Genomic DNA, 12,952 nt, shown 5'->3' with positions numbered 1-12,952 from the left:
CGTTACTTAGTATGTTAATCGTCAGGTGATCAGTGACGCGGAGACCTTTTTTCCTCAAAATTTATAACACAATTATGAAATTATAAAATTACTACTTGCATTCAACGATATTATCGTTATGCTTACACTTAGTTGAACTTCAGCTTCCAGAAAAGTGAAAGGGAATTTGAAAAAAAAGTTGTAGAAAAAGAGTTTGTTTTAGTTTCATTATTGACTTTATTCACCCACGATATTTTACAGAATGCTATGTAATTTTTTCTTATGTAATCCGATGACAATAGTTCAGAATATGGAATAACAAAAAGAACCATATAATAAAATAATTCATTCTGTCATCTCAACGATTATCAGGGCTCAAATGTAACGACAAATTTCTAAGTAATCATCTTCACGACAATTTTTGTCCAGTAGCACCTTAATCGTTCATTATATGTAATTCGTTAATCAACACTTAACGTAAACTTACAAAATATTATCTGTTATGTGAATCTGAAAATTTAGAAGGTGCGGTGTGGATTCACTTTTTCATTGAGCCTTTTTTCATTCCATAAAATAGAAAATTAGTCTAATGATTAGTACAGTGTGGGCAACGGGTTAGTCCCACCTCGTCACAGTTCATGCACCTCAGAGCAACGAATTCATTCATGAAATTGTTCCACCTTGGGGACTTTTTGCTGCCGTTACACACTGAACAGGGGATGATGCCAGCACCTCCGCAACAGGGACACACCTCACGTTTCACTGGGGACTGCAACAACAAAAAGGTCATTAAGTAAAACAAAAATTTTACAAAACATGAAACCAAATATTGCAATTTAGGGTGGGTGAATTAATAATTAATCCTCATCAGTATTTGGCATTCAGTGTTTGTATCAGTTTAAACCTTGCTTATTTAATTAAAAATCAATTTGAAAGGTCCTACTGGTATTGCGATTAAGGTGGTTGTCGCGCGACAGTCTCTGTAAAAAGTTTATCCGCTGTAAAACGGGCCAGTTTAGAACACAATCTTTTAGCGGTATATAGTCTCACTTGATTGATTGCATTGTGCATGGATAGCTAAAGCATAACTGTATATTTTCCATATTAACTATTTTCAATTATATAAATTTATGAATTTCCGATAATTATATTCCGTAAACCAAACGGTCAATCGATTTGATTTTTTTTTCTGTATTTCCTCCCACGATTAAAATTCCACTTTTTTTTTATTTCTGAAACTGTCGAACCGTTGATTTTTAAAAAATTCTAATCGGCAAAACTCCATTTAAACACGTGTTAAATCACTCGAATTTCAAAAATTTATATCTCAAGTCCAAAACGGTCAATTGCAAACGGAAAAGGCTCATTTTGTTGCTAATTTTTCAAAGTATTCACCATAAAATTTTTAACGAAAACTGTCGAAAAAAAATTTTACGCGACAACAACCTTAGAGGGAAGGACGATAACTTGTCTACTTTCTCTATACTAACGGCCGGTTGGCCATTTGGAAAAAATACAGGGATTATCAGTAGCCAGATTAGTCTCATGAATGGAAGGCCATTTTTTAAATAATTTACGCTTTGATCCTATTTCTAACATTTTTCAAAATTATCGTCCCTTGCCAAATTTTTTCTAGTCTAAGTGGATTCAGTTATAATGCCAGAAAATTTTTTTCTGAAGTAAGCTGTATTTTTTAAATACGTGAAGAAGAGAAGTAAACATTTTTTAGTCTCAAAGAAGACTAAAAATAAGCCAGCTAACTCGGAACGAAAATGACACTTGGTTCAAGAATTGGTGAATTGATTTCTGTACGCGAAGAAAAAAAATCACGAAATATTACGTCGCAGTTTCATAAACGTCTGGCAGAGTATTATTTCGTAAAATGTGGAAATAATTTGAATTTTTACAATTCGCGAAAACGCGAATCGATTGATTAAAGTTGCAAACAACTGAAAAACCTCTTGCTCTGTAATATAAGGGATCTTTACCGCGATTATGCCCGAAGGGACAGGATCCAAAATACACGTTGAGGTGGATGTAAAATTAGTCTCCCCACTGGGGAGATCTAGCAAATGGGGAGAGGAGAGCCACCAGGATTAAATACTAGCCTTTGCAAAATCATTTGTTATACCTTTAATGAGTAAAGTGAATTCAAATTTGGCATAGAAAATAGGTAAAACTACAAATTAGCCCTCTGCAGGCTAGAATCTAGTTGGGTTAGGATACTTTTTTTGTTGTCTGGGAATGCTTTTGTGGTTTTCCCGGGGTGAAATACTTATCGCTTTGCCTTCAACCCTACTAGGGTGTTAATTTTTAGATAAGTCTCTTTGTCGTGTAATCTAGAAACATTTTTTGAAACTTGTAAAGTTAAAGCGAAGGCCTCATTTCCTTGGAAATTTGTTCAATAGTAGTGTTATGAGTAATGGAGATAAGGTTCTTTGTAAGAAAGTTTAGATATGAAGTAGGGTGTCAATTTATATCATCTCCTAGGGGCACAATTCATATTTTCTGAATTTACGTGATTCCAGAGGAGCAAAATATATTTTTCAATAAACTTATGGAATATAGACATGGGGAGAATTAAATTGTGGACATTAGTAAGTAGTCCAGTCAATTTAAACTTTGATTCTACAATCTAATTTAACTGTCTGCCGGCTGGAATTAAGTTGAAACATCTTGATATGTTTTGCAGGGCATTTTAGTGGATCAACTGGCATTTTTTTTATCGACAGCTGAATTATTATAGGGTTGCAATATATTCACCAGCCAGATTGATTGGAGCAAAGTACGTAAGAGAACTGCTGTGCACGTCACAGTTGTGCACTTTGTACAAAGCGTTCCGTATTTTGTGCTGGGTGTTATAGTTTTTCTATTTCCGGATTAAGGAAAGGTTTCGCAACCGAATTGTCATTGGGGTTGTCATTCACGATGTTTTGATGAACCCTTCCACGTTCGGGTTTTATCAAAAGCACATCTGGAAAGTAGACATGGTTAAGAGAAAAACTCAAACTGTACTTTCAGGGGGCATAAAAGTTTATTAGCCTTTCTCTGCTAAGGGTAACCCGTGGTCTCACTGGCAATCTGTTTGCAGCCTCTTGTTAGATTTTGTCCTGTGAAGGGCCTCCGGACTACATCGAGTTCGAACAAAAAAAGTGAATAGAAATTATTTCTGAACAGTCAGAGTGTTGTCTCGGCATTTTTCATTCCCATAATCCAATAGCGTAGAATAATCTGATTATTTTGAAAAACAAGGTTTTATGACCATATGCAGGAATCAACGCAGAATCATTCAGTTTAATTTGAACCCATATGCGAAACTTATTAAAACCTTCTACAAGTTTATTCTTCCAATGCTACTAAGACTGAATGAATTCCCCTTTATTCAACCTTGAATTGAAATCCATGGAGACCCCGTTATGGAGTGGGATATATTGTAGATACTGAATAAAATAAGTACAAAAAACGAATAATGGTCATGAGGAGAGGTGTTGAACGACGTTTTCTGCCTTGCAAGGTAACATTCTCTACTCGCAGATATCTTTCAGAAATAGAGAAAATTTACGAGTTCATTGGTTGCAATACCCGAGGAGGGAAGTTGTAGATAGTCAAGTTGGATAAAAGTGAAAGGACGCAGGATTTGTACATAACCTTGTGGGTATATAATATGGGTATGCAATATGTTTTTTTGCCACGGTTTCCTATTCCAACCAGAAACGAGCAATTCAACTTTTCCTGAATTCCAGGAACGTTACACGAAATTCAATTCTTTGAGGAAGGATGGCGTATAATTGGCGTACGAATCCAGAGACAAAACGGGTTGATATACTAATTTATGTCACTCGGCCTGTCCTCACCTCGTCCTTTTATTGCCCTACGAAGGTAACTGGCCGCTTATCACCTTCCTTTTTACTTACTTCCTCCTTACTTCCCTGGACCTTGGCTCGGATTTTTATAAAATATTTTGCAAAAATACGTTTCAGGCCGTATGGCATATGTTACTTGATATTACGAGGCCCGACTAACCCAGTACTTTTTTACCCAACGGAGCTAAGTAAAAAGAAAGGCGATAAGCAGTCGCTTACTTCCCTAAGGCAATTAAAGTACGAGATTAAGGCGGGCCGAGTGACATAAAAATGGTTTTTACCTCAAGGTAAAAATAAAAATATGATTGATTATTACTTTCAATTGAGTGGGTACTTCGAAGTCGATTGTGTATTTTACGGAGGTAATCATGATTGATTTTTATGGTTTTTTTCTAAAAAATGAACGTGTTTTTACCAGTCTCTTTGACCACACTCTCCCATACTTTTTACTTTTTTTCTCCATTCGGTTTATATTTTTAAGTGTGGAATCACCAAAGTATAAAATGTGCCGGAAATAATTCCGTTGACTTATAAATATGTATTCTCTTGCAGAAAATAGTTTTTTTTAGAAACTTTCCAAGATGAATCACAACAGAAACTCTTTTAAATTTGCTTTTTGTTATGAATGAAATCGTTATGACTTCATTTATGTGAATAACAGATTTTTCGGTTCATTTATAGAGTGCCTTGAATAGTTATAAGATGTATGGAGAAGATATGGGTCTCAAAACTTGGACTATTTTCTGAATAAAGATTCTTGTCGCATGGTTCAGCGCCAGGGATGTGGAATGACGTTACATCTTCAATTTTGTCATGCCAGAAATGACAATCAGTGGTAATATGCCAATATGGCCCCTATACAGGGTGTCCCAGAAGTACATGCTAATCCTTTACCAGCATGTACAGGGGGTGATTCTGAGCCGAAAAGTCCTTTTCCACTTTTGGATCAGAAGCACCCCCCCCCCGGAGATATTGGGGTAAATAGGATAAACTTTGTTTCATATTCAAGAATAAAAATTATGGAGAAAAAAAAAAATTTTTCATCAATTGGATTAGAAGTTACCCTTCCTATTTCATAATATTTTTTGGAATTAAATTATGTTGTTATGAAAATATAATGACTCAGAGTTTTTGATTTTTTTTAACATTATTTGAAATTGAAAATGAAATTTTTTTCCATTTTTTATCAATTTTTTTCTCCTATCGTACATTTGAATGGCTGTAGGGGTTAAACGGTACAAAATAGGGGTTAAGTGCTTAATATGTTTTTTATGGGAAATATTTTGCTCTTCAAATTATATTCGACCTTTTTTTTAATAGGAGAGCCAATGAGGCTGCAGCGTTAAACGGCAGTACGTCCGTGTGGCTCCGACACATGCATGAGCGTCGCCCCTTCCAGGCAGCGGACGATGTGTGCGGAACTACACGGACGTACTGTCGTTTAACGCTGCAGCCTCATTGGCTCTCATATTTACCCCAATATCTCCGGGGGGGTGCTTCTGATCCAAAAGTGGAAAATGACTTTTCGGCTCAGAATCACCCCCTGTACATGCTGGTAAAGGATTAGCATGTACTTTTGGGACACCCTGTATACCATATATATATATATATATACATGACGTCATTTTTTTTGTCAGAATTTCTGTTATATCGACCATTGCGATAGGTCCGTCATCTAGTTACATTGTCACCATAATTCTTTACTTTACTTTTGGATACCCCCACTCCACGTAGCTACCACGTGTAATCATGCCCCGCACTCGTGAAATGGACGGAAAATGTTATATGTACTGAAGTTAACATAAATTTCTATTTTAAGAAAGAGAGTAGGGAACACGTGTTTGTATGTAAAATTGATAGTATTCATGTTAATGATTTTATTGTCACAATTTCATATCATAATGATTTGATGTCTTGATTTCTCATTTCACACGTTTGTTTCTCTTTGTACGAAATTGTACATCATATAAAATTATGTATTACGTACTGTTTGATGGAACTTTTTAAAGCACCTGTCTGACAGGTTTATTTTTCGTCAGTTGGCTTGACCTAACGTCGGTCTTTACCGGCCTACGCTGGTCAGAACTCCGTTAGCCGGGCCTGGGCCTCGTGACTAAAAACAGTGTATGTCAATCACAATGGTGATTCAATTCGTTAGAAAAATACTTTTCCCTCATACCTACACGGAAAGTTCGAGTTTACTCCTCAAATGACGGAGATAAAGTTGCCTATGCTATCCCTCAAATTCCGTCAACTTGCATCAAGGAAGGAAAAAAGGACACCTAAACCCGCGTGTTTACCACCCTCGGCTTCACCTCACGTCGGTAATACTCACGCGGGTTAGAATGCCCTGTTTTCTATTCTTAATACATAATATACTATATTAGATGCACAGCAATTAGCGCTGGGACCTTGAAGATTGAGACGCTTGGGATTGTATGATTGCAGAGATTTATTTAGGGTGAAAATATTCTAAATGATGGTCGTTGATTGGGGTAAGTTTGGTTAAGTTTGTGATGATGTTTGGATTTAGTAGCGGTTATTGGCGAATTAAATATTGGAATATTTTATTAAAGACTGAATTTATTAGGGATTAAGTTGTAAGAGGAGAGAATTTGTTCTTAATGGTTGAACTTTTGGGGTATACCACAATAACCAGTTAAATATAACGCCACATTCTTAGTGATGATCGATCAATGACGCTGATGATTCGTAAATTTCGAAATAATTAGATGAAAAATGACGGTCACATGATGAAATTTGGTCAGATAACAATGGATCGTCATGTTTTCCCCGGTTACGTGATCGGTACTGACAGGTCCGGTGATGTCATTCTTTCACATTCTTGCTTAACAACGAGTAGATGCAGTTTGGCGGCATCATAATTTAGGCTGGACTTGATGCTGAACTGTATATACATTTTGAAAAGCACGATAACTTAACATAAATACCCGATAAATTTTTAAACCCGAAGGCTATTCGATAGATTACTCGCTCCATTCAAATCTCGGTCAATGGAAACTGTGATTTGACATTTGACGACCGCCTTTTCTTCTCAGTCGTTTTGATAAATATCCCTGCTCTTTGATATCTCTCCAATTATCTCCGGGCGAAATTCTACGAAAATCAGAGGTTTATGGTTTAGAAATCTCTGTGATATAAACAAAAAAATTACGATATCATACTGCTCTCGTTATAACAATTGGTTGAGATTTGAATAGTGCTGAATACTTAGTTGAAAACCCTCTAAAATGTACAATTGCTTACAAATTTATATGAATATACGCAATTTACATTCTTCTTTAGAATACTCGGAATACACAGAAAGAAAAATACTCGAAAAATTACAGAGCTTTCATGTTTTCGTGGGGTGACCTTGATTTTCGGGAAAAAATACTGTAAGTTCCGTAAAAATTTTCGTAGCGAGCAGGAATTTTTATGAAACTTTCAGGACAATTTTATGGCACCTCCAGTACTTTTTCCCGAAAAGCAAGGTCACCCCACGAATACGTGAAAGTTCCGTAACTTTTCCGATATTTTTCTCTCCGTGTACAAGCCTACAAGCTTGTTTATAAAATTCTATGGTTAATTGTCTCACGTAACAACCAACCCTACAATTAGATTTAACTCGCATTTGGCTTGCAGAAATCATCCATATATGTTTTGCAATTTTCGATAAATTATTAAAAATTATTAGGTCATCAGTCTGTCTTCTCAGCTCTTGACGATTTCTCCTGGATTTTTGAATTCATTAACACATAACCCAGCGACCTTCAGCTTGTAAGATCATCTCTTGAATATTAATTAATTTGGAATATCCTCGAACTAGCGTCCCAGATTTTTTAAATTCCTTTGAAAAATTAAAAGAGTTTTTAGAGATGATTTTTAACATTTCTTCTAGATAAAACTAAACGGAAACCCTGATTTAAAGTAACTGTGGGAAAGCTAATTGAAAAAAATACAACGTCAAGTAGAATCTTTCACGCACGAATTCACTCAAATAGATGTATAATAGATGGACAGAGAACATATCCATACTTGTAATACTGCTAATGGACCACAAATTTTCCAGTAGAATTTGAATAAATGAAAAAATTAAATTAAATAAAAAATATATTTACTTGTTCGTTTTCCATACTTTTTGTCGATTTTTGGCCAATTGTTGACCAGATTAACTTGTGTATAACATTTTGAACTTTGGTTATTATATAATGAAACATGAGGTCTCATTATTACAAGAGTTTACGCGAAATGAAGAAAAAAAGTCGCATAATGATGCGAAGAGAAATATTTACTTATAATGCCACGAGAATTTCGAAATTATTGGATATTTACTGATGGTTCGTTGCAAACAAATGAATGCGTTAAGTTTTCCAGGTTAACAAATCACGAGCGTGTACCGCGGTATTTTAAGGAACAAAGGAAATTTGAAAAGATGGGAGAAGACATTTCACTCAATGAAGAACTAATGAAGAACTATTGAATATTGAATTCAATATGTCAATTTCAATCTGCAGCTAACACGATCCAACAGTTTTTTACTTCATGTATATAGTTAAGAGACAAAATAATGGAAGAATATCCAGTATAATCGCGAGTAGGCTCGTCGAATAGTGCATTCAGTTAACTGAAATTTGGATGGAAAAAATAATGAATAAAAAATGCCGATCTTTTTCTTTAGTTCTGAAGCGAAAAATTGTCAAGAAAAATCCTACGGAACTATTCTAGAATTTTTCGGAACGTTCGGTAATGTTTGCTTGAATATTCTGTGCAAAATTGCGAAACCATCACATAAATTTTCTTAGCCACTTCCGTAATCGGTCAGCGAACTAAAGTTTCATAATAATTGTGTCGGCCATTGAATAAGAATGAAACCCAAAAGCGGTACATTTATAGTTCTATCCACTCTGATTCAGTCGTATAGTCATCTGAATTCCCAACTATAGTATTTTAAATTCAATTTCAATTAAAAACGGTCGCTAAATTTCCTATTTGTCTTGAAAATTCAGGAGTGGGCTTTCCATCAATGAAAATTGATTTTTTAACAGAAATTTGAATTTTTTATGAATTGACAATTCAGAAAAATTATTGCTGGAATTTTTTACTATTTCACGGTGTTCAGTGTAATATAGCCCTAAAAATTGAAAATTATCAGCACAGCGTTAAAAAATTCACTGAATGATCAATGAAAAACTCTAGACACTCTTATGACTTTGATATTAAAAATTTCAAGTTTAGTTACGTGAAATGTCACGTGCGATTTTCCAACAGTATCGGTTAGACCAACAATATTCCAACAATATTGTGATTTACCACTACCACTGAATTTTCATTATCAAGTAATACTAGCGCAGGCTTCCGATCAGTTTTCTTGTACTCTGATGGATTTCTCTCAATTAGTTAATGTACCAACACCTTCTACTACCAGCCCATGAAACTCTGGATAAAATCTTGAGTGTCATCTCCCACTCATAAAAAAAATTACATGACAATGATTTAACACTTCCAGTTCTCTGTGTTTCTGACAGATATGCAATTTTTATTTTTCATGTCCGTTTGTTCTCTTACCTTGTATGGTTTGAGCATAGGTCGCAATTCTCCGGACTCGTTGAGCCGTTCGACCGCGTCAGCATCCTGGAAAAATAGGAAAAATGAAGTGACATTAGAAATACGATATAGTGTCTCATATAGTGGTTTATTTAATTTTTTCTCGTGGTATGTTTCTTATTCCAATCCTCAGCCATGCGATTATTTAAAGATCCACGACTAGTTCACCCTTGGAGTCCATTCACTTCAACGTAAAAGGGACTATACAAGAGGTTTGTTAGAGGTAATACTAATGTTAGCAAGGTGAAGTGGCTTTTTTCCATCATTATATAAGATAATCATGTGACGCAGTGAGATTGGAATGCAGTCCCCTTTTATTCCGATAATAAGAGACATGGAGGAGTTCTACAGGATACCCAATGGTACTGGGATAGCTGTTTCGCCTTCTCCACTCTCTCAAATGTTTCCTTCGACGTCCTTGGATCACATAGCTTGACATTTCACTTACGTGTGGAATTGTACTATCCTGTCATCTACATCGGCATTCTGGTCATTGAAAAAAAGGCCAGAGACAGTGAAAGCTCTTTAATGTATAAAAAAAATGGTTTGCTGCTAAAAAAAAGGTTTTTGTAATAACAAAACTGTTTTTCTTCATGTTAGGTTTTTTTTACGCTACGTAAAAAAGGTGTTTTCAATTTTTTTTATCAGGAAGTGGCATTTGCTATTATCCATATCCTTTTGAGTTGTATGAGCCCGACTTCCTAAGAAAAAAATTTGTGTAGGCCTCACGCGATTGGGTATTATATTCCGAATAATGCGCCTAATAGGGTTTTATGGCCCAGGCTCCCAAGATTCCGACTTTATCCATGTCAGTTTTAAATTTTTTTTATTATCATTTGCATTAAATGAATTCTTTAGTGATCGATATTATCCCACAAATGATCCCACCACCAACTGAACGCCAACAAGCTGAAGCACGATGATTGATATTCTCACAGGCCCTCCTGCAGAAATTCAATTTGAATTATATTGAATATTTTTCACTCACTCATTATTTCAACAGAAAAAGGTTGGGAAGATCAGGGTGCAAGGTTATCCTATAGTGTATAATGATTTTAAATCCCGTCAACACCCCTAGAAATTGTCATACGCGAATCAATTACCCTTAATGTTAGTGTTTATTTGTATTTTTGTCCATCTTCACATTTCATGGTTCCGGGAATGGTCAAAATCCTTGGTGTGAATCTACTGAATAATTACTATCCATTTTCCATTACTTCTTTCACAAAATTAAATAAGTAAATCGAAATGAAGACTTACCCCCATATGCTGCCCATCGATAAACAGTTGTGGCACGTCAATATGATCACAGCCAAGTCTATCCTTGAGCTCCGACTGAAATTGCCCACTCTTGAATAAATCACGCTCCTCATACTGCACCATATGTGTGCCCAGGATCCTCAACATCTTAACGCATGCAATAGTAGTCTTTCTCACGACCCTCATTGACGTTGTATAAACGACCACTTTGCCGGCATCCTTCTGTTTGTAATTCTGCACAACAAAACAAAGCAAAACAATTTGCTTTTTGAAAAATTCAGATCTAACGAAATGTTTGAGCGTTTTTACCGGCATAGCTTGACTTATGAAATTCCGATTCATTTACGAAAATGGTTTTTTTGTCACTTGCCCGGCCTAACCTCATTCATTTGAGGCCTAGACCTAGTAAGTATCAATCATCAAGTATGACCTGATCCAGTCTTGACTAGAACTTGACCAAAATTTCCACTCGGGATTATTTATAAGCCTAGACCTGGTCACAACTCGGTTAACTGGATGTCATAAAAATGATTTTCCTGACAAATTCAATGACAATGCACGCCTTCGGCTAGTTTCGTATAGTATTTTATGTCATTGACCCCAGAATCCGCAATTCTACTGAAGAAGTCTGAAGAATGAGGCGAGGTTAGACTCCTGCGTTTCTGTATCAAAAACTTCACTTTCTTAAAGTTCGCCCTAAGATCTGCGGACTAGCTCACACGGCATCACAGACGGTTCATGGCGTTAAAATCAAGGTCGCCCCTCGGTAACTGTTATCAAACTGCCACAGAGAGTCCTCTCACCAATATTAGATTAGTTACCAATAACCGTTTGGTTACCAAAGTGTCCACCTCGGATATATATATTTATATATATATATCCACAATAACGTTCGGGCTCCCAGGTACCATACGTACATCGCTACGTACCGTAGAAAAAGATCACATGACCTTCCCTGACTTTTTTTTCAGTATTTTTCAAAGGGAATTTTAGAAATTTTGAGAATTTGGCAAACTTTGCTCAAAGATGAATGAATAGACGATCGCCAATTCTCAGCGGGATAATTAGCTATCTTGCATAGTTTCCGTAAAATTTGCCAAATTTCCAACTTTTTTGTAATTTTTAACATTCTTTTGGAAAAATGTTGAAAAAAAGTCACTGAAAGTGATGTTCACATGATCCAAAATATCCTCAAACTTGAAGATTTGATGATGTCCAGAAAAGATTTTCTCATATGTGTCCTTGCATTTACGAACCCAATCACAGATTTTATACCATTGAGATTTCGTAAATAACGAGAAAGAGAGCGTTAATTACGATGTTGGACCCCGTAATTCACGAGCTCGGAACTTGTGATTCACGATATAGGTTCTCGTAACTTACAAGTTCGGAATCGTAAATAACGGAATCGATCTCGTAATTTATGACATAAAAATTGTAATTTACAGCAAATCTGGGAGTAATTTACGCGGTGTTTGCGTACTTTACATTTTTAAACTCGTGATGTACGAGATTAAAAATTTCGTAAATTACATTTCAAGTCCCATATTCTAAGTATAGTACTTTCTGTATGAGGAGTTATTTCTCCTGCTGTCATTAGCCGGGAGAATTATGTTGGCATAGCTTGTTTGAAATGAGAGTTGTAACTTAAGCCACTATATTTCATTACAAAAAAGTCATTATATATGTTTCGAGGCTTGAAGCCTTTCTGTGAGAAATACATTATACCTTCGAAGTACGATTTGAACTGATTTGCGGGAAAATCGACTTAAACCGTTTTACCACATCTCTACTAAATTCAACCTAATTGTGCCAACAATCAAGAAAAAATGATTGTGACACTTTCGAGTTAATAAATTAATTTCACTCGAAAGAATTAATGACTAAACTTTTATATTATTTTTTTTTTGTTTTTTGGTTGACAGTTGTCACGGGTGTTTGAACAAAGAATGAAAATGCACTTATGGTTTGATTTCACCTTTCATTTAATCACAAGTTTGAATTCTTCACATTTGCACTGTTACTATGGGTTTATAAAGAGAACTAGGTTTTTCTACTGGGACCAACTCTGATCATCGAAGCTAATCTCAAAATATGAAGTCTTGGGAGGAACTTGGACACTCGCGATGTGGTTCGATTGTTTGTCTACTTGGTACTGTTTTCTTTTTCCCTACACTCCTTCCTCCATTATCTTCCGAGAGGGGTAACTAGTTTCCTAAATTTTAAGAAGGGATGAAAATTGT

General features: G+C 35.6%; 1 protein-coding gene across 1 annotated transcript in view; it reads right to left on the bottom strand.

Moving 5' to 3' along the window:
- Positions 1-216: 216 nt before the first annotated feature.
- LOC105264510 (uncharacterized) overlaps positions 217-12,952 on the bottom strand; it is a 49,666-nt gene continuing 36,930 nt past the window's right edge. The window contains exons 2-4 of the mRNA XM_011301437.1: positions 10,710-10,943; positions 9,411-9,476; positions 217-748 (exon numbers count right to left, since the gene is read on the bottom strand). Of these exons, the coding sequence (XP_011299739.1) occupies positions 566-748; positions 9,411-9,476; positions 10,710-10,943 (483 nt within the window). The 3' untranslated portion in view covers positions 217-565. The remainder of the gene's footprint in view (positions 749-9,410; positions 9,477-10,709; positions 10,944-12,952) is intronic.

This window comes from Fopius arisanus, unplaced genomic scaffold, assembly GCF_000806365.1.
Source record: "Fopius arisanus strain USDA-PBARC FA_bdor unplaced genomic scaffold, ASM80636v1 scaffold00022, whole genome shotgun sequence".
Classification (NCBI taxonomy): Eukaryota; Metazoa; Arthropoda; class Insecta; order Hymenoptera; family Braconidae; genus Fopius; species Fopius arisanus.
The sequence above is the reverse complement of the archived record's forward strand: the minus strand, read 5'-3'. Positions and strand labels throughout refer to the sequence as shown.